Below are 26,106 nucleotides of genomic sequence, written 5' to 3'. Positions count from 1 at the left end.
TTCCTGCAAGTAATGAATACACTCTGCATATCGGACGCTATCAAGATTGCTGCGAGGACCATCTTCAAGGTATGAGCTAGCAGACGAAAATTGGTTATCTAGAGAATCTCTGGATTGCCTGGACCTCTCAGATCGTGGGAATGTGGATGGCATATATAGAACATTAAGATAAGAATCAGCAGAAAGGGAATCATCGAAGATGGTTGCTGCACTTTTTGCTACATGTTCATACCTGCAATGCCAGTTTGATAGCAGTTACTTAAGAAGAGGAAAACCACATATCTCTTGATTGAAATTAATAATGCCAGGGAACTGGTAAATAAGTTTTCAGTTCAGGGGCACTACTACCAACCAGTTCTTAACCTCAAGCACTAATACCAGAACTAGAGAAAGAAACAATTCTACCAAAAAAAGGTTAACTGCTGAGTTAATAAATACGAAATATACATCATAAATATGATGATTCATTGACCAGAATAACTTGGGCAATTTTACTTTGCTCCGTGCAAAGAACATTTTGTTAGAAGTTTCAAAAGATGAAACACAATTGATGTTAATCCCTTACATAGAGCGAACAGAAGAAACATCAACAGGAGGACCTCCTTCAATTGTGTTAATGATATCAAGGACAACAGGAGGCGCATCACCTTTGAACTGTTGAAGAGCTTGCCTGGAAAAGAAATGCAATAAAAATGAAGATTTGTACAACAGAAAGTATCACCATGGTTAACAAGTTCAAGGATGGAGTCATTGACCAAGCTAAGATAAAGCGGAGACTCAGAGTGCCCAAGGTCAGCTATTGCAACCTCATATCTGACAGTCTGGATGTAAGCAATACCAATTCCTACAAAATTTTCCAATGCTCCATCTGTAGGCAACAATTTTAGACTGCTTATCGCTGTGACAAATTGACGACAATCAACCTATTTCACCATATTTCTAACGAATAATGATAAAAGGACGATTGCAGAAAATAAACGTGCAATTTTATGCAAGAAATTTTACTTTAACCATTAGGTTTCCCATATCCTTAGACAGCTATACTAAGAGAGCATACCACTACATCTGCAACCCTATACACATTTAGCAACCAGTGCGAGATCACTACACATTTAGCAACCAGTTCATCATCCTCTGATGTCTTCTTTTTCCTGAAGGCAGTGTTTTTTTTATCTGTTTGTTTCCTTGATTTCTTTTGTATTTGTAACTAAATCTTCAATTTCTTCTGCAGGCAGGCGCTTATAAGAGAAAGTGAGAAACAACAAAGAAGAGTTTTCTCTTACTTAAATTTCACACGGGCTTGAGCGTAGTGTTCCATTCGAACTAGAGCATGGCCCCAAGCAACCCACACTGGAAAAGCATCAATCTGAAATTGATCACGTCATTAAATTACCTTATCACTGTCATGGAAAAATATGAAGTATAGACAGAAACAAGTTGTAACATTCACCTTGCACTTCTTAGAAGTATATACAGCCATGCTGTATCGCTCATCACTGACCAGCCTGTCACGTAGACTAGTTGAAGACTCTTTGCCAGCAATATCATCAAGTGATGCAATAATACCTGATCCCAGCAGGCTTTGAAGAAGCTCAGCACGCCCTAGCCACATATCTGCTTGAGCAAGGAGATCAGACAGCTCATCTTGATGTTGGACCCCAGTGCTTGAACTGCCAGCGTCCACAGAAACAGCATCAGCATCTCTACTTCTTTCAGAGCCACTTGACAAATCACTACTCCCGGTGAGCTTTTTTAGTAGATTTTTTGCATAAGAGATTGCCTGATGAAATGTCATTGATGTTAATCTACCAAGTTATGATACTCAAAATTACCATGCTGCTAGTTCTTTTTCATACCTGCACATAAGTTTCCGTTGCATGATAAGCCCGGGCAACATTGTCCATAGATGCATTGAGAGGCAACTGTAGGGAGCTTAGTACAACCTTCATCTGAGTAACACATAGTTCAAGTGCACCTTTTCCGGCTACTGACTCATCGGTGCACAGTGAAAGCAATGCCTAGAATTTGGTTCACAAAGAATTACACAAATAGATGACAAAAAATTGACACTATCACTTACGTACACTTCAGAAGTTGCTTCATATTGACACTTCATTCTTTTTTTCAATAATACTAGTAAGATGCCCGTGCTGCGCTTCGGAACCACGAGAAATGAGACACAATATAATTTAATCTAGCTATATATCAAATTAATTCACTTTAATAACTCTGATTATATATTGACCATGGCCCGAAGGCTTATTGGTGTAATTGTATTACATGAAAGGTGATATGTACTGTCTACAGACATGACAAACCTTGGTACTCTAGAGTCTGGAGATATTGGACTAAAAAAGGTCTGCTTGAGCTCATGGGCTTAAATGAGTTTTGTTATGAACAGGTCGACAAATGGAACATACAAGGGTTTTTTTCAAAGCAATGTGGCAGCAAATGGACTCACATAAATACTGGAGAATAAATATAAGGCAGGTTTCTTTTTCGAAACACGTGTTGTCTATTAAAAAAGGATGCGTTTCTCATGTTCTAGAAGAGTCCTACTATTACTATATAAAAATGGATGAATTTCTCATGTTGAAGGAGAAGAGTCCTATAATATACAAGTTATATATTTTTTTAGCGGCGAAAATTTGGGCAACCCACTTGGTCAACATGTGATGATAGTCTGGTAAAAAAATTATTCACATCGAAAGTATCTTCCAATTGTAAACCTTGTACCGTAAGTTCTATGATGACTGTTTTGAAAATTGTTCCTTGGAACATATACAGTTATTTTTGTAAAACCTCGAGTGGTGCAGCATAAAAAAAAAGATTTTTCATGTCCGCTTTGAAATCTGAATTTCCCAACCCAATTTCTGATCACATGTGTACTAACCGTTGGCAGGAAGCCCTAATTTCTCTGTTCTGTAGATAAAACCATACTGTCTAGAACACACCGAACGCAACAAAACTAGTTTTTTGAGCTCTCAAGCAACCAGGAAAGACCTATATGTGTCTGTGCTGCATGCATTAGGTAGAGAACGTCCAAGAAATTCAAACATCGTGCAAGGAAGAGTCACGTGCATACATATTCCACTGCAGCAACAAACTGCAATTGATTAAGCTATAATCTAATGGGTTCAGGAACCAATTAGGCGAATGGGTGTGATTAGACAAGGTATACTTTGTCAAGATGTAAAGGAAGCAGGGAAGAGAAAACTGAAGATGCGGTGCTGCACCTAGATTGCAGCAAACATAGAGGGGCATAGCCCGACCCTCATGAGGAAGGGAGCAGTTCTTGCGCGAGTGCGTCCAACGAGTGTGGGCAAGTAGATTAGCAAGGGGTACTGCCTCCACGCTATGCTCGTGGCGAGTGGGCGCATTGGTCGGGCGTACTACACCTCGGCATTGTTCCGATGACAGCGAGCAAGCGTTGGCAGTGGAGACTGAGCGTGACGGGAAGCCGATGACAAGAACGATACATAAATGAGGGGAATAATCGGCTGAACAAGATTAGAAAGTACTAATAGTGACAGTGCAGATGGATATGGATCGGGAAAGTATGTGGCAGAAGAAAGGAGATTGGGGAAGGCCATGCGGTGCAGACATGCAGCAGCAGGACAGAGAGGATGAGTGAAGGGGGTGTTTTTTAATACAGTATTTTTTAATCCACCTACCTGCCTGCTAGGTCTCTATGCATGGTCCACTTGACAGAGCTGAGAGGAAGAGGTGGGACATAGGAGTGAACGGACGGCCACCAACTGTAAACTTTATAAGTAGGAAAGAGAATTAATCTAAAATCAAGTTCAATTTAGCAGTATTTCCAACTTAACCGCTAAAAAAATGGCACATCAGGAAATAATGTTAGGTCAATAATTCAAAGCTACCAACTAGCTGCCCTTGATGCATAATACGGAAAAGGGGGGACTGCGGATAAGCCAGAATAATGCAGGATAAGAACTTATAAATCAGTAGCATTCGAAGAAAGATAAGCCTGATAAGCAAACACACCTTGAATAGTGCGATATCTGGAGAGGATTCATATCTATGACATGAACGAGTTGTGTTATCCCTATCAGGCTCTCCGGTAAGCACCCACTCCTCAGGAGCAGAAACAAAAGGAAGTCTATCTTGTCCTTCGGAAGGGTAAACAGGTGTCTGCTCCTCCTGTACACCAGGCATCGCTTCCCAAGAGGATCTATCACCTGAGCCTGAACTCTTTCTTTTCCGAGGGATATCTTTCGGGGGGGTTTTGGTGCCACCGTCGCGGGGCACCCATGAGAATGCTTTACGTGCCTCTCTCTGAAAGTTGCCAAAACTCTGCACAAAATTTGTTTTAGCTGGTATGGCAGCCTTTTTTTGTTTTTCTCTTGCCGCAGAGATGGTTTGTCGAGGTTCCCTAAGAGTAGAATCAATATTGACAGAGATTGCTTTCTTAGCGTAAGCAATGATTAACTTGTCATCCCTCAGGGATGGAAATTCTTTCAAAACCTGAAGTCATAAAGAAGAAATCTTCCATTAGCACAGTAGGTTGACATGTTCCTAGTATAGCAGCAGGCCAGCAGCTCCAAGGAGAGAATCATTTCTGTTGTCCCAAAAAGTTCCAAGGATGAGAGTTGACATGCAAAAAATTAGTTGAAACGGAATACCAGAGATGCAGACTCGAGTTGCTTCATCATCAATAGTACTTCCAGAATCAACTGAGGATGTTCATGCAGAGAAGAGCAACGCTGTTGTGATGGCAATGGCAATAAGGAAAGAACACGAAGACCCAGCGCCCATGAATTAAGTCGAGCAATCTCAGCATCTGACAAATTCCCAACTGTACGTTTGAGAAAAAAATGCACCTGAAACAATTAATCAGTATTATTTTAATCCTTGTCAGAAAAGTTTAGTACAATTAACTCTTGTCAGATTTGGCAACATACGAGAAGCTGCTTTGAGCGCAAGTCAGGTAATAACTTCATGGCACCAATGGCAACAGGAAGAGCATCATTGGAATCTCGTAAGGTCGATAGAAATCGTGATGCCGCAGCTGGGCCTCCACCATTAAGTGGATCAGTGGTAAGAAGTTTGACAAGCTGGCGACCTTGCAGTTCCCTCCGCAAATCAATTGACAGAGAGGCACTTTCGGCGACCTGTAAAGCAGCAGATACAGCTCCTTTGGCGGCAAGCCTAAGTGCTAACCCCTCTGGATCATCTTCACAATCAACTTCGACCTAGTAATTTGAATGTCAGTCAAGTTTAAACATGGAAAACTTTGATACAAAAAATGACACATACTTTTAAGGAACAATTCTGAAGCCTATGTTGTCACAAAATTTAAAATAGTGGGACGGAAGATCAAAATCATATGACATTCATTGATTGGCTTACCTCTTGCCATCTGGTGTAATGGTCATCAGCACTCATAATATAACCATACCGCTGCAGAGATTGCTTCATGTGTAGCACCTGTTACAAAATGACACGGAAAATTATAAAAAAATGATGGATACATAGAAGGACCTAGGTATCAATATAATTAAGAATAATAGGCGCCCTAAATTTGAGTTGAAGATGGCCAGGAATGAGTGGTGGGATTGTACAATAACAAACAAGAAATGCTAGACCAGGTCGTAAAAGCTAAATTTTGAGAAACTGAACCTGTTGCGTCAAACTAAACAGGTTGTGTCATAGAATGACACGATCACAGTCAAGCACATATTGTTACGTTTTAAAGTTAGATAGCAAGACAAACCAACAAGAGCTACTTAGTGTTGGCTTGGACAGGAATATCTGTTAGGTGATATGCATAAATGAAATCACAGTTTTTTTAGACTAAGTAAAGCCATGACTTGACCAGGCACACAACAACATATGTCCATATGACCTTTCAAGATAATGTGTGAACTTGAAATGTAAATAAATGCAAATCAAGCTACCTTACTCCGCATAGGATCATTCTCAGGTAATTGGCAGATGCACATAGTTAGAACATTGGTTGCAGCGTCAAGGTTCCAACTGTGCAGGTACCTAGAAATGAAAGTATGCACTCAGTAACTCAATATGCCTATCTGGAGAACAAAAATATAGCAACGGTGATGCATTCAAAATGGACATCTATCAAATATACTAAAACTGAAAGAATGCCTTCACTACACAAAATCAAAAGGTTTATTGTACTAATAAGGCTGGAACGAAAATGACATGACGTACTGAAGAGCAAGCTGAGCTGCAAGTTTTTTATCCCTCAGTCTCAAACAATACTGCCAAGTATTGCTCCCCAAGTTACGGGAACCATATGGGCGGAATTGTCCTGTGCCTAGACTTCTTTCTTCCCTTTGATCAATGAGCAATCGAAGTAATTTATCAGACGCTCCATTGCGCAAACAACGGTCGGATACAGCAAGAGCATCAGTTAGTTTTCCTTCATTAATTAGCCTACAGAGACAAAGCAAGTTTAATTGTCACATAGAAATTATCACAACAAGCAATGGCCAAGTGCAAGTGAGAAACTCTCATTGTGTGTAGAGCAAAAGGCGTGGCCAAGAAAAACTTGTAAAATCCTGCTACCTCTCAACGGCTTTCTCATATGGTCCTTCGTTCTCCCAGTCAAAAGAAATAAATGCTGTTGGCTCTAGTTTAGCATCATCATATTTAGGGGATTCTAGTGTACTTGAAGCGGCATTTCCATTTATGACGACATCGTCAAGCTCTGATTCAGCATCACTGTCAGGTTCACGAGCTCGCTTAATAGAAATTTTTCCTTTTGATTGATGCACGGTGACTTCATTTTCAGTTTTAACTGCCACGGCAGACTCAGATACCCGGTGAAGGTTAGACTGCATCTGTATCCACCGGTTCAAAGTTGGATATCTGCAAGTAACTTAGATACTTACAAAGTGAAAAGTTGATTGGGACATGATGGCATAAAATGACTATTCATTACCTCTCTGATTGTTCAAGAGCGAATTCATAGAATGACCTCTCAACTTCAGTGGTTTGCATTGCATCCTTCACATAAGTAGGAGATGATTCACTGTCACCAGATAGTATGCTACTTCCAAACACACATGCCAGAACTGCTCTTACTGATGATAATTGGGCTAAATGCTTCACTAAATTTAACTGAAGAGGATACAGCGGATCCCGGCGAGAAGACAACAATGAATCATGTGGACTCCATCCTTGATCAGGGGGGAGGGACTTTGGAACTGTTGAACTGTTTTCAGAAATAATATTGGAAACTGTGGTTAAAATAGGAATGCAAGCCCATCCTTGTCCTGTTCGTGGAGGAAGAACTGGTGGCACACAAGCTGATATTATCTCATGCACAAAATCCACACCCATTGTGTCAGCTACCTTCGCAGCTGCGTCAGTGCTTCCATGCTCAAAAACTAAACGAGTTAAAAGCTGCATGGCAAACGAACATTATATTAGTCCAAAATAATTCTCGAACCACTTTGGACTACAATAAAGCAAGACAAAAGAAATTGAATGTAAACAATATTCCATCGTAGTTTCACATTAAAAAATGAATAAGGACACTGAACAGTAATTACCCTGTGTTTCTTAAAAGGCGTTTACTTCATACAAATGACGTTGCACTTTATGTCTTCACCAATATAATGTGTCAGTTAGTCTTTTCTCATTCTTTTTAGGCAATATTTTTAAGGATGTTGAATTAGAAGAGTATACGGCATGATAATTGATATGTATTGTGGTTTGATGCATAGAATTTCAGGTTGGACTCGAAATCATCAAGAATGGAGATCATCCAGGAGGACTGCATGTATGTATATTAAGATAGAAAAGGTTTTACAAAGCCAACGAAACATGGTCTGTAGCGAGCTCGCCTCCGATACCCCCCCCCCCCCTGATACGTATCCATGGAGTATCCATGAATAAATGATTTAAAACAATCCCGATACTTTGCCAATACGTTTTGGGCACGGCCCAGCCCATTTAAGAGCCCACTCAGCCCAGTAAAGAGGGTATCAAACCATTCAATGCGCTATCTCCATCCTCTCATTCATCTCTATACCAGAACAATTAATTAGGCCCAGCCCTTCTATCATCGGCCTTGTTGAACTAATTACTTTCGTCTTTGTGCCACCTCAAAGAAGACATTTGATCTTATAATGCCGGATGAAGCAAGTTACAGCATTGGTTCTTTCGTGATTCCCCCGATGACCCCCATCCATTCCCTCCCAGTTTCTTTCCTCCCTCCCAAGCTCACACCAGGCGGCGCCTCACCCAGCACCAGCGGCGGCGACGGCTACCTGGCGACGAGCTCCTCCTCCTCACCAATGCCCCCTCCCTGCCCAGCCAAGCTCATCTCCTATTCTTTCTCCTCCGAAGATCTCATATTCATCTCCTCCAGATGGCTCCTCCTGCTGAACCTCGTGCTGTACCTGCGAATCTAAGGGCACCATTGTGGAGCCATGTCACGATTATAGAGAAATCACCTGGAGGGGAACACTAAATGGAAATGTAACTAGTGTGGTCATGTTGCTTTGAGTAGCTACTCTAGAGTTTCTGCTCATTTGCTGAAGGCAGAGAGCCATGGAATCCATGCATGTACAAAGGTCACAATTGACATTCTGAATGCACTTATATACTTTATTTTTGAATTAAAAAATAGTAAAACATATCCCCGTATTGGCATTTTTTTCAAAATGGCGAATTTACGTATCCGTATCGGCCCGATACCGATACTTGTATCCGTATCGGTGCTTAGCGCGTGACTGAATAAACATGAAAAAATCAAAGATCTAAAGGTGATACAACGCAACAACCACTGCCATGTGAAGGCCTGAAGCTCCTTCGCTCCAACCATACTCCACATTATGAATGTTGCCTTGCACTGATTGGTGAGGGTCTCTACGCAGTATTAATGTTGTTGAAGAAATTCACATTGAATAGAGCTGACCATTGCCAAGCTAGACTAACGTGGGTTGCAAATATTTTACTACATAAGAGAATCTCTAAACATTCCCCTATATAGGTTAGAGGAGGATAGATTCTGTTTTCCTCCTCTAACTGGCACCTAACCGATCCCTTATAACGGTTAGAGGAGGGTAATTTATCCTCCGTGGCCTCCCCGAGGAGTAAAGATACTCGTCCGCCCACCCGTGGAGTAAAATATTTTTGCCTCCATTCTCGCCCACCGCTCTGCCCTGCTCGGCCGCATCCACTCCAGCGCCGCCCTCCTTGCCTCCGTCGGCCACCGCCGACACCCCGCAGCCCCGTCGACCTTCCGCTGATCTTTTTTTCTTTATTTTTTGTCCTTTCCATCGTCTCCGACCACGGAGACGCGCCTCCTCGTTGTCCCTAGCCCGGCGGTGCTCCTCCCGTAGTCGGAGCCGGCGAAGCCACAGTGGAGGAGGTTGTGTGCGATCTTGTCCCTGGCCTTGGCAGCGGCATCCACGGTCACGGCCACCTACCGGACACACCGGAGCTGGCCTTGACGGCGGCGGCTGCGGCGGATTCACAGTCCGGCCACCGGAGGAAGCGGGGCATGAGGATGGAGCGGATGGCCCCTCCGGGTACCCCAGGCTGCTCCACCACTCGGGCGGCTCGGCGTCCACCCGGGGAGCACAAGCAGCGCGTGCGGCAGTGAGCAACAACACGATGAGGCGGGCAACGTGCGATGTGTGTGATGCGTTCGGCAGCGGACGAGGACTCATGACTCCAGCGTGGTCACCATCGTCGCCGCTCGCCGCGAAGGCGCATAACAACTGTTTGACGAAATGTATGAGCCAAATGTAAGTTTTACTAATCTAAGTTTAGGGGGGCGGTTAGAAACGACACTTTTTTAGAAGAGCAAATGTACTCCTCTAAAGGATACTCGGCCGTTTATTTCTCTAAATTATAGGGGATCGATTAGAGATGCTCTAAGCTCATAGACAAAATCCCACGAATACCTACAGGTGATAACTAATATTTATTTATTATTTGTTCAGCCATGAGGTTCCACGTTCACAGCGGCCAAAGATATATCAAAATACTAGAAGCCATGGGAACTTATTCATCCACTTATGGCTCCCCCATGCTGTAAAAAAAATCTTAAACTGCCCCTAAGTAGTACGTGGACTTATGAATTTGACCACTAAATTCTTATGTATGGCCCCCCTCAATGCTTTAGATGTTTCACTGGCCCCCCTCAAATAAAATTCCTAGCTCTGTCCCTGGTTGAGACCTTGGGTGCAAATCCCCACTCTTGAAGTTAAATATAGGTAGTTCTTCCTGCCAATCCTCCCCTTTTCAATAATATGGGAATATATCTAAATAGCTAGCCCCCACTACTAGGAATTCTCTTGCTTCTTCTTAAGCCACATCACTCAAATTAATTTAGCCATTGGATGTACTAGATGAGTCCACAATAGGCATCCGATCATTAAGAGCTGTTGGACCAATCGCATGTACTAACTGCAACCTAAATAGTGTTTAATCAAAAAATTGACGCATGCATGCACCTGATACTCTAGTAATATATGAAAGGAAAGTGACGCATACATGCACATTTTCTTTTGTTTTCGTCGAATTTTGAACTTATATATAGAGATATACATTTATTAGTAAAATATTGATTAAAAAATTATCTTGCTACAGGAGAAACCGTAAAGACAATACCTAGGTTAATTAGTTCAGCGCAGTTTTTATTTTATACAAACTCCCGCAGCAATGCGCGGGGCATTCGACTAGTGTAAGTGAATTATAGGGTAACTGAATTAATAAACATGTAGGTGGAGGAATCTTCTATATCTAAATAGCTAGCCTCCACTAGCCTATTTCTCTGAACATGCAAGTATGCCACCTCATCATTCAACATGCATGGAGAATGGTCCACCACAACATGCAATCATGCATAATAAAAAGCCACCTCAACATGCAAACATGCATGAGAATTTACATTCTATTATGTTATTTACATTATACAACAATCAAACACCACAAATCATATATTTTTCCCAGCTTTAGTACTCATATTATTATTCTAAATATTCGTGTTTCATACAACGAATTCTAACTGAATATATTGCAAAACGTTCCCGCAACAACGTGCAAGGTATCACCTAGTTTCTTAATAAGTACTCCCTCCATCCCGAATTAGTTGTCTTAGATTTGTCTAGATACGAATGTATCAAGACACATTTTAGTGTTAGATACACCCGTATCTAGACAATCTAAGACAACTAATTTGGGAAGGAGGTGTTAGTTATTTGTTTTAGGTGATTACAAATACAACCAGCATTCCGTTTCCAGTTATTAGTAGTAAATGTCATTCTAAAGAGGACAATTTGCTATGGTCTTTCATGTAATTTTTGGAAGAAGTAAAAGAGAAGGACAAACGGTACATTTTTTACCCAGCGTGTGAAGGAGCTTACATCTTTTGGTCGTTCGTACACCAATGAGAAGTAGTTGAAATCATGAGTCGTGTCAGTTCCATCAACTATGTCACCAATGGTTGCAATATATATTATGAAGTTTGATAAGTATGTCGACGGCTTGGTAGATACATGACCCAAGTATCTGTTTGTAGAACCTTTGTGGTCTGAACTGCTTTCAGGAACACTTGAAGCTGTTGGGTCAGTCTTAGATGCTTGCTTCAGGATTCTAAGTCCATGACCAAGGACTGTACCTTTTTCAGATATCAAAGCATCTTTTTTTTCTGACTTGGTACCGTCTTTCGAGTAAGTTTTATCCGAATCTTCATCAACAATAGCTCTTGCAACATTGTGAAGTTTACCTGAAATAGAAAAGTTCAGAAATGCCTCTAGAACATAATCGCAACAACAATTACAGTTCAACTGAATAAAGTAGGCATTACCATTCAAGAACTGACGCTTTCCTCTGAAGGCATCATCAATCATCTGATGCAGGAGTCCAAGTGGACGTTGCTTTTGTCCAACTCTGCTAGATTCAGTTGACAAAGAGGCACTCACTTCGGTAAAGACTACTTGAAGATATGGACGACCTTCCTAGATGACACCAAAAAGTATGCATTAGGTATTAAAAAAATAACTACATAGTCAAGTCGCTTTGTTAAACATGGGACAGTAGGGCATCATAATCACAGATATCTTTCTTTGGTATGATAATTAAAATCAAAGCCATAAAAATAATCAAATACTGTTTTATAAAGAAAAGGGTACGGCATTAGATTATGCTACTGAACATGTAATGAACTGAGAGAGGCCTTTGATACATCCTCCAATGCTGAAATTGCACGTTAAGACTCGCAAACATCTTGCTCAAGTAAATAAACAAATGGTACACAAGAGGAAGAAAATCAATAATGAAAATGAACCATGCATGATTTACTGATAGGCACAAGAAAATAAAAAACTCACCAGATCTAAAATGCCACTCAGGCGCTGAAGGATGCGCTTTATCACTAATATGATAGCAACTTCTTGAATCTGATCCCAATAAGTTGGACCTATTTTGGGGGAGGTTCCTGGAAATATTTCAGATAACAAACTTGTAGCCTGTACATGAGAAGAAGAAAACGTCAGGTTATACACTTTCTTTACAAGATTGACAGTCTACACACACTATGGCACTATGCTAAAAGCAATATGGTTACCTAACTGATCTTGGCTAGCTTGTGCAACTAGAATTGACATAGATGGCATAAGATAGCATACACACTTTCTTGTAGCAAAAACAGATGCCAAATTAAACAAGACAAAACACAGAGATAGGCAAAGTACGTTCTGGTTAGTCACCAGATACCCAGGTCTGGGAATGGCGTCATGAGGCGTGGGTGGTGGGTAGCTAGGAATGTGGACCAGACGGGTAGTGTTCTTACGGGCACTAGTACAGAATGCAGGACGAGACTCAATCCATGTTTATGACCCAATCAATCACTAAGAAATCCAAAAAATTCAAATTTGGAAGATTGCAACATAATCATACAAGGCAAAAATGAATGGAGAGCCTATCATTCCACCAAAAATAGTTACAGGAAGCTCTCCAAAAATTTATCAGTAAAAACCATCTTTTTGTTAAGGAGTATTAGTATTGGTCTAGGAGTCCTTATTAGTCTATGTTTAGTTTCCTTACACCTCAAGTCATGTGTAATATATATATGCCCCTTGGGCCTTCAATAAAGTTAAGTTGCTTTCCTAACACTTTTCACCAGAAATTGTATAACAGCAGGAGTGAAGATATACACAATGAACTACTCCCTCCATTCAAAAATATAAGATGTTCTAACTTTTTCTGAATCGGATGTATGTAGACACGTTTTAGTGAGTTTGTTCACTCATTTCAATCCGTATGTAGTCCATATTGATATATCCAAAACATCTTATATTTGTGAACGGAGGGAGTAGATACTGTACCAAAAGTGAGTGCCCGAGATGTAGAAATGCATGACAGCCAACGCTTACCTCATCGAGAAGAAATCTACACATATCCCCTGACCTAGCAGAAGTTGCAGCAACATCAATGCAAAGCAGAATCTGACAGTTCAGATTTATTGTCAGGTCAAATGCTACAAATACCTATCATTAACAACATCAAATGCAGATCATGATTTAAAATCCTGACCGTAGTTAAAGGACCAAGCTGAGCACGGAATGACAAAATATCTGATTCGCGTGCAACATTTGGGTTGTCTGTGGCCCGATTTAGAGCATCCTCAACCTGGGCATAAAACACGGAAATAAGAAACATAAAGTTTGGCACAACCTTAAATATTTTGTAACATCAAACGACATTTAATTGTTCTGAAGAAAGCAAAAAAGAAGTGGGGGTACTGCACAGAACCCATTTGTCATTTTTCCTTCGATCCTGCCACAATCAAGTATTCACCTGAGGTAGATTGATAGCAGATCACAAGATTGTATATCTGCCTATCGAAAAATTCTAATATAAGTTCATTGCAAAATGGTTTGATATGCACTCTGTCCAGTCAAAGAATAAAGTGACATCCTAGAATTGCAGTCAAACATTCTCAATTCCTTTACATCTCTTTCCCTCTGCTACTTCTTCTGTGACTGGCACTTATAAGTTATAATCATAAATTTCTGCCACTACCGCACTTCCAATCATTCCCCTTCCATCTCTCCTTCCCTCTACTGAGAGAGAGGGGGGGAGAGGAAGAGCCTATATAAGTGTAAAATTCTATGTGCTACATGTGCATGGACAAAAAAGGGGACCACATCACTTCATCTCAACCAATAAAGAAACAAAAAAAAGGCAAGAAAAGGCATACCAATGCTCTTCTGTATGCACCAGCTACCCATTCGGCTAATTCAAGAGAAGCTTTATCCTCAGCAGGCAAAGAAAATCGTTGTACAGCTTCCTCTCCTATACCATAATTTGCCCTTTGCATGCACCTGTCAAAAATTCCAATGAACTTCACAACCATGTGACACACACACACACACACACACACACACAGGGAGAGAGAACTACAGAAGTTCCACAAGAAGCACAGAGAATAAACAGTGATATTTAACACCATGTGACCTCAATATAGTGAACAAATATGTGAGGTAATTATACTGGGTAATGCGCAAAGAGCCCACATTAAAGCCTGATCTTAGGATGCATAAAGTGAATAAAGTAAAATACAGCAAGAAACCAATGTACAGAACAGAAAACTCACACGTTCAACAATTTGGAAGGAGCGGCACGTAAAACGACTAATGCCTCCTTCCAACTCCATTGTCGTCCAGACAGAGGTGGGAGGCGTTGTAGAACAGATAGACGCCAATCCATGTCTTCAATGGAATGGCTGGCATGTTTGAGTCTCCACTCTAATGCTTGCCTGCCAGCAGGTGACAGACCAGTACTTGGCAACTGGTCCATATCAGGGCCTTTAAATAGGACATTATGTCGAAGTATGTCAAGCAGAAGTCCAACAAAAGATATCACCATGTTCTTCCCTTCAGATTCAGTATTACTATCACAATAATCATGATTGACAGAACACTCTGGGGGGGCAGCTTGCGGCAACTTGATAGTGTCGTCCATATGTAATAATGATAATACAATGCTGACCATGAAAATCTGCAAAGGAAAGTAGCCCAATGAAGCTCAACTGTTCAACAGACGACTTCTCTGAAGCTTTCAAGACTAGCATTCTAGCATGACTCCTCAAAATATCAATATGACAAAGCAGAGCCAAACCTTTCGTGGAGTGCTTTCGATAGCCTCCATAAAATTTTGCATCTCCTTCAAATATGACAAAGCTATGTGATAATGGTGCTCATTCCCATCACCTGCACACTTCTCCATCTCCCCTAAAGAAAGGGCAACTGACTGTAGAGCATATCGCATGTGCATCAGCTCGATGTCATGCATCCTGCCATAGGTACAAGAAGCCCACATGAAATAAACTGCTCACAAGAACAATAGTGTCAATTCATCAGTGAACAATCCCGTGAGTTTTCTTGTCTCTCTCTCCCTCTGCGTGTGTGCTTTTTTGTTGGGGGGCGGGGGTGGGGGGGGGGGGGGGGGGATGTTATACGGCATTTACCAAAGTAGCAGAAGGCACCTCAGGAATGCTCAGGTCAAAAACTAAAGAAGAGGAAATCTTTATGCTTGCAGGAAACATGAAGCATAATGATAGAAGTAAAGAAGATGATATTTACGATGTTAATACAGCATAGCAGTTAAAAATGTGATGTCATAAATGGTTGTGAAGGACACTTTCATATCGTCGAGTAGTGCAACACACTTCAAATCCTGAAGCTTGACTGGGGCTAGCGAGATGAGCGGCTTTAGCTGTAGGAGGTTATTTTTTTCCTGTTGAGTGTACAGTGTGTTTTTGTTCTACTTTTTCAAACTTATTATCGGTCACTCCCCTTGTGCGTGTAAGACCTTTTTTCATAACCTAATATATTTACATGCAGCACTCCTGCACTGTCTCAAAAAAAAGTTGGTTGTGAACCTTTTCGAAGCTGCAGTTGTTGAAGAAAGTGGCTGCATACCAACAAGCTCAATTGCATCTTGAAACTTTATTCCTGGGACCACGTCAAACAGCACCTGCAAGTAAAAAAATAAATCAGAAGAGCATCAAACTATCAACTAGGAAACCAAATGTTTTGCAACCAACATGGGAGACCAAAATGTACACGAGGCAATCATAGAAGGTGTGAAGGACTGATAAACATATGGCCACATGTAGAATCATAAAAAAATGAGATCACAAATTCAGATAAGAGAACTCACTCTCATGGGAGTCTGAACAGCTAACCGCTCAAGTATCATGTTCTCAACAAAAGGGTCTAATGTTTCTGCATTAACAACTGAATCTTGCTCTTGTTGGGAGAACAACAATGAATTCCTCAAATTCCAAGGGTGCCCAGAATTCACACTGGAAACGAAGGATGCAAGATCCAGATGAAAGCACAACAGGTCACATAGGTACTCCTCACAGGATGTCTGCCAATAGAAAACTCGTAATCCTTCACATATTTTTGCTAAACAATATCATAGAGGCAAGATGATTCAAGAGAAAAGGAAGTACCTCGTCCGTCTGTGCACGGTAATGTGAATATTCTTGTAGACGCAGAGCTTGGGATTTGCTTGTCCAGAACAACTGCATTAACTTTCTCCGCAGTTCTGTCTTACCCTTCAGAATATCCCAACCCAATACAGCAACTAATGGCTGAAGAAGGGGAAATGAAGTAACAACCTGCAGAAAGCAACTTGCCAGAAGTTAATGCGGCAGAAAACTAGCAGAATCAGTTCTGCAGTGCTCATAGCAGATCCACAAATAAATAAATGGCAGTATCCCACTGAAAACTAGCATACATTAACAGCTTCTTGAAGCTGTTCTCTCTTAATTAATGATAGAGCAGTTTCCATGATAACTTCAAGGACATGCTTTCCAGAAAGTCGAGAATAGTGGAATAGATCTTTCTTGCAGGATACTATAGCTTCGGTCAAAATGGTCCTGTCATCTGAATCAGCATCCCTCTCCAACCACAATGTTTCCAGAAACTTCTTGAAAGGAAGAGGCATCCAATGAGCATCAGAGATACTGTGGTCTTCAAATTCTTCAGAAAGAATGTCATCCAGAATGATCTGGTATCGGTAGCCAAAAAAAAAGATATTAGCATCAGCCATCTAAAACCAAGTATGTATAATCATTCCAAAAGCTAAATACTGGCAATATGCTAGAGCGTCCGCATCACATGATCCTGGGTAGAATCTAAAGGGGAGATAGATAAGGTAGCATCAGCGCCACAAATGCGAGGGTAGAGGCTAAATTATTATTACAGAGAGAGCTGATGTGTCCATCTTAGCACCTAAATTAGGTGATAAGAGATGTGGATGTTCTTAGGTACAATGGAGAAGGAAGTAACACAGGAAGGTACAACTGGCCACCGGCATTAATTTATTGTTCAACTAAAGCACAGAATAATGATGAAGGAATAAAGCTCGGAATCTGGGATTCAGAGTGTTCAATGATCTTGAATTTCTGTGAGCTACAATAGTAAATCAAATTTCCCTTCTTGTAGATGATCACATGTCATCAACGGGTAATGGAAGTCTGATAAAAAATGAACAGGCAACCAAATTCGTGGTAACCTACTTCAATGGAAGAACCATACCAGTAAGAATGAAAATTTTGCATTTACCTGAATTAGTTGAACAAGCTGGGGACTGCTTGACTGAAGTGCTTCTCCATAAATTTTAATGATTCTATTACGCGATTCAAACCATTTTCCAAAATAATTTGATGATTTTTCCCAACCCTTTTTCACAACATCACCTAGGACAACCCTGCACAAAGAAATTATATTAAAAAATATTGAACATTTGATCATATCCAAATCTATCACCACACACTTGAACATGTTAATCTGAAATGACAAACGCAAATATGGTGATGCTACATTAAAATTTGACAACATTGCTTTGGATAACACCTGGTGGTTAGCAGTTCACTAGTCACTGTAAGAGTATATCATCTTACTTCCTGGTCTATATTTACTGTGCCCATTGAACTATTATCATGATGACTGATGGTAAACAAGCATGTCTAAAACTTGTAATTTGCAAATTCCAGTACCAACATAGCTAACCACAAGAGTACAGGGGCTCACTGTTTTCATCGAGACATTGATATGGAATGGGACTACGAAAGATCATCCATGACATACACATGGACCTTAACTCAAGGCTGTAATTTAGCTCGAATGTTTCACGGATTCTTAATGGGCAATCACACAAATACAGATTGTACCTAAAGCTACAATCAACCGCACCATTCCAGATGTCCGTTAAATTCTTAGCTTGCAACTTTATCGAACATATGTCGAGATGTTCCACAGGAAATGATGACCGGATTCGTATTTGGAAATTAACAAAAGGTGCTGCAATAGAGCTTACTTATAACTGTCCTCCTCTACGCCATTCTCCAAACAGAGGAACCGTATATGCCCAGTAGCACTTTCGACGTCACCAGCCATGACAAGCGCCTTCATGGCATCCAAGTGGGCGAGCTGCACGCTACGTCGCAACCACAGAAGCACATTTACACCAAAACCCGAGTCCAGTCCGATCTGCCTCGAAACGCCCGCACACAGGGCGTCAAACAGCTCGGCATTGTCGAGGACGACCCCCCACAACCCCCTCAGATCCTCCTCGGTGACCGGGACCTCCTCGACAGGTTCCCCATAGCCGTCGACCTCGCGTTTCAGCCTCGCCACCCCCAAATCCAGCAGCTTCACGAGCGTTCCCCGAGCATCGACGCCGGTGGCAGGGTCATCAGCTATGGGCTGGAGAAGAATGAGAAACTCAGCCTTGAGGCGGAGCAACTCGGGGTTGGGAGTGGAAGGGAGGGCAGCGAGCTCAAGCGCGGCGAGCCAGGCGAGGTGGGAGGAGGAGGGGCAGGCGGGCAGCGCCGACCAGAGCACGCCAGGGACGCGGCCCCCCGAGGCGACCACCGCGCGGAGGAAGTCTGCAGCGAGATCGGGATCGGTGCGGCGGCGGAGGCTGAGTAGAGCCGCGCGCATGGGCTCGAATTGAGCGAGGAAGAGGTGGTTCGCGGCCACGCGGGCGAGGAGGCCGGCCTCCCGCTCCGACGCCGCCATGGCGAATTTTGGGTGCGGGCTCGGGGAGTAGGAATCACGAGGTGGCGATGAGCATGGTGCTGCGGGCGGGAACTGGAGCGCGGTGCGGGCGAGAGCGGAGAGTTCTGTTTGGAGAAGGGTTTGCTGATGTCTCGCGGTTTGGGGGAGGACGGAGGAAGGAGAAGACGAAGACAAACAACGTAAGGGGAAAATAAAGCCTGGATTATTCACTCACCCCCGTTCGGACTAGACGCTGGATGAACGGATGGATGCGAGTGGAACTGATATTTTTAGAGTATCTACACCCGGACTAAACAAATCAGATGACCGATTCGAGCAACTCCGACGCGCCAACGTTTATAGGGACGAAACGTTTTCCCCTCACGATGACTAGCGATTGCAAGGCGATTTAGGGCTTGACCACGGCAGTGGCTGCCTGTCCAACCTCTTCCTCGTTGGGGTCATGGGCCTCTCTTGATCGGAACTGCGAGCTTGATGTCCTGATGAGAGAAGAAGAGTAGGTTTCAGCCTGGTCGTTGTTTTTGTGGTCTGCTACCTTGCGGCTTTGAAGTTCAGTCGCCTACACAGTTTCTCTTCCCGGCGCGCGTCTCGCGAAGCTAGTAGTCTGTCTCGGCATAACTCCTTTGCCCAGCTAGGTGTTGTGATCGGTTTTTGTCCTTCCGTATCATTCTGATTACAGTAGGTTTTCTTGTGTTTGTTCATCTACTGAATCAACTAGTTCGAGAGTTGATCGGATGCTATGAAAATTCTAAGCTAGAATTGTCGCGACTTTTCCGGGGCGGCGACGCCCGGGCTCTGCTCAATATTCAGAAGAAAAGTGGTCCAGATGTGTTGTTCCTATCCAAGACGCATCTTGATGAGTGGCTGGCAAAATGCCTGCGTCGTCGTCTCAAAATGGATTTGAAAGAGGTGGTGCGCAGTTGTAACGCCCTCGATGCGGCTATATCTCCTACGTGTCGAAGCACGACTTAGAGGCATAACCGCATTGAAAGCAATGTCGCAAGTGAGGTAATCTTCACACAACCCATGTAATACATAAGGGAAAAAGATACATAGTTGGCTTACAATCGCCACTTCACACAATTACATGAATAAAACATTATATCAACCAGATACAATCAAGGTCCGACTACGGAACCCAAAATAAAAGAAGACTACCCCAAATGCTACACAGATCCCCGATCGTCCCGACTGGGCTCCACTACTGATCAACTAGAACGAAACAACACAAAGGACAAGATCTTCATCGAACTCCTCCTTGAGCTTGGTTGCGTCACCTGCTCGGGAACATCGGCACCTGCAAACTGGTTTTGAAAGTATCTGTGAGTCACGGGGACTCAGCAATCTCACACCCTCGCGATCAAGACTATTTAAGCTTATAGGTAAGGCAAGGTATATATGTGGAGCTGCTGCAAGCGACTAGCATATATGGTGGCTAACATACGCAAAAAAGAGCGAGAAGAGAAGGCAAAGCACGTTCGAGAAATCTATGATCAAGAAGTGATCCTAAAACAACCTACGTCAAGCATAACTCCAATACCGTGTTCACTTTCCGGACTCCGCCAGAAAGAGGCCATCACGGTTACACACGCGGTTGATGCATTTTAATTAAGGTCAACTTCAGATTTTCTACATCCGGACGTTAACAAATTCCCATCTGCCCATAACCGCGGGCACGGCTTTCGAAAGTTCAAATCCCTGCAGGGGTGTCCCAACTTAGCCCATAACAAGCTCTCACGGTCAACGAAGGATATTCCTTCTAGCGGGAAGACCCGATCAGACTCGGAATCCCGGTTACAAGACATTTCGACAAGGTAAAACTAAACCAGCAACACCGCCCGAATGTGCCGACAAATCCCGATAGGAGCTGCACATATCTCTTTCTCAGGGCACACTCAGATTGTCCAAGGTATGGGTAGGCCAGCCCAGAGTTGCCCCTGGTGGCCACCGGCAGCTGACAGGTTGGACCAACACTCAGAGGAGCACTGGCCCGGGGGGGTAAAATAATGATGACCCTCAGGAGCACGACTCCCAAGGAAAAAGAAAAGTCTAGGTGGCGAATGGTAAAACCGATGTTGGGCATTGCTGGAAGAGTTTTATTCAAGGCGAACTGTCAAGGGGTTCCCATTATACCCAACCGCGTAAGGAACGCAAAATCCGGGAACATAACACCGATATGACGGAAACTAGGGCGGCAAGAGTGGAACAAAACACCAGGCATAAGGCCGAGCCTTCCACCCTTTACCAAGTATATAGATGCATTAATTAAATAAGATATATTGTGATATCCCAACAAGTGAACATGTTCCAACAAGGAACAACATCTCCATGTTCCAACAAGGAACAAATTTCAATCTTCACCTGCAACTAACAACGCTATAAGAGGGGCTGAGCAAAGCAGTAACATAGCCAATCAACGGTTTGCTAGGACAAGGTGGGTTAGAGTCTTGGTTCAACAATATGGGAGGCATGATAAGCAAGTGGTAGGTATCGCAGCATAGGCATAGCAAAAGAGCGAGCAACTAGCAAGCAAAGATAGAAGTGATTTCGAGGGTATGGTCATCTTGCGTGAGATCCCGCAAGGAAGAAGAACGAGTCCATGAAGAAGACAAACGGACGTAGTCGAACAGATCCTCACAACACGACGTTATCGAAACTAACCCGAAGAAGCAACACCGGAAAGAAGCAAACAACATAGTAAACAACCAACAAATAAGCATGGCACGATGCGCAAACAAGTATGATGCATGTCCGGTTTAAATATGCATGGCATGGCAAAGGGCACAAACAAAACTACAAGTTAAGTGGAGCTCAATATGCAACGAGTTGCATATTGACGGAACACCACATCAATTATTTAGTTCACTCTCGGTTAGATACTCAACAATATTAAATGTTGGTTAACATGGCAAGAGGTGAAGCATAACAAAACTATACCATTTAAACAATTTAAATGGGGCCGGATATAACAAACAACAAATCCGGTAAATCCCCATATGCATTAGCAATTTAATGCAACAACAATTTTAAGCATTTTAATTGTTGTTATCATGATGCAGATGACATGTGCAAGTTTATGCAATTCTTATGAATATGTTGATATGAGCATATTAAGAAGCATTTGTCATCGTGGCGGAAAAGAAAAGGGGTGCCACGACACGATAACAATAACGGTGCCATGACAATGTTCCGGTTCCTTGATTGAGATACCGATGCAAAGGAGAAGTGTACGGATGCGTGCAAAAGATGGTGGGGCGCCCCCGGATACCGGGTGTCCCACGAGTTGACGACAAGGAAACGAGTGCCAAAACGGACACGGTGCAAACACGAGCATCTTAGACATCACACATGCATTAGTTCACGGGCGGTTGTCTCGGCTGTTATACCTTCGGAGCGTGCAAAGGGGACGATTCTCATCGTAGAGGGAAGTAGGCATTCTCGCGACGGCGGTAGTGGAAGTAGTCGATCTCGCATGCTCTAGGGTCGACGGTAGAGGTTCTTGCGATCTCGGCGACGGTAGTGGTACATGTTTATCGGTAGTCGAAAATGACGATCCGGAGAGGGTACTTGGCAACATGCACGTCGTCGGTAGTTGTACACAAATGTAGTCGGACTTGACGGGTTCGAGGTCTCCGGACATAGTGGTACCCGGGACATGTTTTTCGGACAGGTACTTGGAGTTCTTCGGTCATAGGTACTTGACGTTTTGCTACCCGGGTCTTCGGCGACGATCGTTGTACACCTGACGTTGGGGTACTTGCCGGTCCATGAAGTCGATCTCAGAGGTCTTGTCGGATCCACAACGACGGTTGTTGTTCACTCGACGGCCTTCGGCGATGGTAGTCGTACACGGTTTGTAGAGGTACTTGACGTCTTCGGACTTATCGGTCTCGATTCTTGCGACGGTAGATGAACTTGACGTATTCGAGGGTACTTGACGAATGCCGTGGTACTTGTCGGTCCGGGTCTTCGTATTTGGGGCTTGGGATTGCTTCCAGGGTTCCATGCGTCCATGGCAACATATCGCGGGTGAAAAGAGGCATTGACTTGGCGCGATTCTGGCCAAGGTCTCGGCAGCTTGTGTAGGAGCTCGATGGAATGGCCGAGCTTGGCTCGTACGACGCATAAGCGGACGCTCAGGAGGAGAGCAAGCCGCGGGTGTGACAGGGACGAGACGGATCTGGGCAACAGGCACGATGGCGCTGGGAACTAGGCGGATGCAAGCAGGTCCGGACGGCGTCAACAGCAGAGTTGGCCGGAGAGAGAGCCTCGTGCAAGAGTTCGTCAGCACGGGGAGGAGACTGGCGGAGAACGGCGAGGTGAAGACACAGGAAGGCGGGGCCACAGGCATCCATGGCGGTCTCCTGCCTCATGGTCGCCGGCGGCAGCCCCGGTACTCAAACGACGAGGCGAGGTGAAAGAGCACGGGGAGGCGGCTCCATGGTCTTGTTATTTGACGAACCGGCCGGATTTGAGGTAGAGGAGCAGCGGGCCGAAGGAGAGGCCGCTGGTGAAGGTCGGGGCCGGAGCTCCTGCTGGCAGCAAGGTCGAGGCGGGTTGGTGCTCTGCGAGGAGAAGCAAGAGGAGAGGCAGCGCGGGAGGCAGGCACTCCGGCGTGGACGAGCGCTGGTCGGAGAGGGGGGGCGCTGGGAGGACGGTGCTGTTGGGGAGGAAGGCGAGGCGACGGAACAGGCGAGCGGTGCAGCGCGAGGAAGGAGAGGTGAGGAGCGGGCGCCATGGCCCGAGAGAGAGGTAGCAGGGGAGAGGAGAGCAGCGCGCATGGGGAGGAGATGGGATCGGGATCCCTGGTGCGATGCGTGTGTGTGGCGGCACAGGGAGAACGAGGGAGAAGGAGATGGGATCGGGCGATGCTCTCTGCCGGCGCGAGCAGGGAGACGAGAGGAGAGAGGAGTCGGGCTCCCTGGTGCTAGGTTAAAGAGGAGGTGGGCCGGTCTAGTGGGCTGCAGATGGGCCAGCCAGCTGGGCTCTTTCTCTCTCCCTCATATATCTTCTCTTATCTCCCCAAATCAGGAAAAAAAATCAAAGAAAAGGAGAATAAAGGAAGTGTTAGGGATAGAATATGTGCGGGAGGTTAATTTCCTTGGACTCATAAAAATGAGCTTGTTCCGAGAAAATAGGAAAGAGCACACGTGTGAAGTTTGAATTCAAACTCATTTGAATTTAATTCAAATGAGTATGAGAAGGAAGTCGGTATTCGATAGGTCCAAAAATGTTGGGAATTTAGGTAGAGCTCTGGAAACTGACGAAAGAAATAACAAGACAAGTTTGGGGACCAAACTTGAAGCGGAAAAGGGCATGTGATAAATTGCAAGTGTGTTATAGGTGATTCCGAAAATGGAATATTTAATATAGCTCCCTAATATCGGGAGGATATGCTATAAAGAGAATCACCATGTGAATTCCCTTGGTTTAAATGGATCGAAGATCCATATGGTTTATTTAGTTGAGTTAAGAAAAAGAAATGACATGATGGCATGATGACATGATGCAATGCACATGATGCAATGACGAATGCAATGAACCAAACAAAACACACGACAAAACCCGGAAACCATGGAAGGCATCTGAAGCTCCGGTCTTGGGGCGTCACAACACTCCACCACTACGAAAGGATCTCGTCCCGAGATCTAGAATGGCACCGGAGGGACAACGGAAGAGAAAGGTAAAACTAAGTTGCTTCTTTGACAAACGAGTGAGACCAAAGAACCTTGAAAGGTTAAGCCATTTCTGAGAATAGAATAAACGGAGATGAACGAAGTTGAAGACACTCCGTTAAAAAAAAGGAACAAGGAAGAACAAATTCGAACAACACTCCGGTTGGAAATGGAGGTACAGAATATGAGCTTTGCAAAATGAAAGCACTTGGATGAGACTCCGGTTAGAAGAGGAATAGTAGAGACAACACTCCGGTTAAAACAAGATAGAGAAGGAATAAGACTGATATAATTTGGACAACACTTCAACTGATAAGGGATGCAAAATTTGATAAGATGAGAGAGCTCAAAAGAAAACACGACACTCCGGTTGAATGGATAAGCAAAGAAAAGAACACTATCATGACAAAACAAGAAGATGGGTAGAAGAGAGCAACATCACAATGCCTCCGAAACGAAAGAATAGAAGATAGGTAATTGAGAGAAAAGAATGGAGAAGAAAATGCCAAGTTCTGTCACAAAAGAGCTTGACAAGGCATCTTTTAGGAGAAGGGTCGAACAGAATTGTTGGAAAACCAACAACGAAAAGAGTAAGCTGGTAGTGGGCTTATGAAAAAAAACTTCTCAAAACTATGAGGTGAAACTCTGCCACTAACAGAACAATAGATTGACTTGATATCAAGAAGGAGACGATAAACTTACTCACCGGAAGGATAAAAGAACTTGGGTTAATTATAAGCACCATAATAGCAACAATCCTTAGGGGAAGCTTTAGGTGAAATACAACCCAAGATAACTCGAACGAAGAGGATGATGGATTTAAAATATCTCACTCTTAACAACATGTGAATCATGAAGCATGAACTCAAATTATCAAGAATGACATAATACCACCTCCAATGATATGGAAGAAAGAATTGCACTCCGGATTGCAAGATGAAGAAACTTAAGCTCCTTAGAAAAGAATCTTGATGAACGCTTCGAGAAGGAAATAAATCCTTGATGAACCATCATGTAGAACCTCCATGAAGAACTCCGGTAACAAAAGGATAACGAAAAGAAAGAGAAGTTGGAAACACAAGGTGAAACCTTGTAATGATTTAGATGGATCTCCGTGGTGATATAATTGCGAGAGGTAGGAACTCCGGGAAAAAGATAAGATGAACAATTGAGATCAAGAATTTTGATGAACCTCCGGAATAGGGAATTGAGTTCACTCAATGAAACAAGAATAAGAATTAAATTCTGCTTATCCTTCATCAATTAAATTGATGAAAAACAACAGATTTGGCATATTACTTATTCTCATAGAAAAGATTAAGAGAGATATAACATAAGCTTGAGAATGTCTTCCACGAACCACCGTTAGGATTTGGAAGAACGAATGA

At 43.2% G+C, this 26,106-nt stretch overlaps 1 protein-coding gene across 3 annotated transcripts in view; it reads right to left on the bottom strand.

The window, feature by feature from the left end:
• The window catches only part of LOC125544087 (zinc finger FYVE domain protein), a 30,201-nt gene extending 10,957 nt beyond the window's left edge, over positions 1-19,244 (bottom strand). The window contains exons 1-27 of one of the 3 annotated variants that reach the window (XM_048707648.2): positions 18,340-19,244; positions 17,586-17,730; positions 16,756-17,028; positions 16,469-16,636; positions 16,171-16,383; positions 15,890-15,984; positions 15,127-15,301; positions 14,603-15,006; positions 14,207-14,330; positions 13,540-13,635; positions 13,380-13,451; positions 12,336-12,473; positions 11,813-11,963; positions 11,370-11,731; positions 6,929-7,392; positions 6,553-6,855; positions 6,196-6,420; positions 5,922-6,012; positions 5,374-5,451; positions 4,926-5,216; positions 4,647-4,844; positions 4,009-4,488; positions 1,857-2,018; positions 1,451-1,780; positions 1,284-1,366; positions 566-670; positions 1-232 (exon numbers count right to left, since the gene is read on the bottom strand). In XM_048707648.2, the coding sequence (XP_048563605.2) occupies positions 1-232; positions 566-670; positions 1,284-1,366; positions 1,451-1,780; positions 1,857-2,018; positions 4,009-4,488; positions 4,647-4,844; positions 4,926-5,216; positions 5,374-5,451; positions 5,922-6,012; positions 6,196-6,420; positions 6,553-6,855; positions 6,929-7,392; positions 11,370-11,731; positions 11,813-11,963; positions 12,336-12,473; positions 13,380-13,451; positions 13,540-13,635; positions 14,207-14,330; positions 14,603-15,006; positions 15,127-15,301; positions 15,890-15,984; positions 16,171-16,383; positions 16,469-16,636; positions 16,756-17,028; positions 17,586-17,730; positions 18,340-19,043 (6,162 nt within the window). In that variant the 5' untranslated portion in view covers positions 19,044-19,244. Of the gene's footprint in view, positions 233-565; positions 671-1,283; positions 1,367-1,450; positions 1,781-1,856; positions 2,019-4,008; positions 4,489-4,646; positions 4,845-4,925; positions 5,217-5,373; positions 5,452-5,921; positions 6,013-6,195; positions 6,421-6,552; positions 6,856-6,928; positions 7,393-11,369; positions 11,964-12,335; positions 12,474-13,379; positions 13,452-13,539; positions 13,636-14,206; positions 14,331-14,602; positions 15,007-15,126; positions 15,302-15,889; positions 15,985-16,170; positions 16,384-16,468; positions 16,637-16,755; positions 17,029-17,585; positions 17,731-18,339 lie in introns of all 3 variants that reach the window. The other 2 variants (XM_048707647.2, XM_087547170.1) reach the window with 2 other exon arrangements.
• Positions 19,245-26,106: the final 6,862 nt, after the last annotated feature.

Source organism: Triticum urartu, chromosome 3A, assembly GCF_056163025.1.
Source record: "Triticum urartu cultivar PI428250 chromosome 3A, HENAU_Tu73, whole genome shotgun sequence".
Taxonomy (NCBI): Eukaryota; Viridiplantae; Streptophyta; class Magnoliopsida; order Poales; family Poaceae; genus Triticum; species Triticum urartu.
This window is presented reverse-complemented; position numbering and strand designations above follow the sequence as displayed.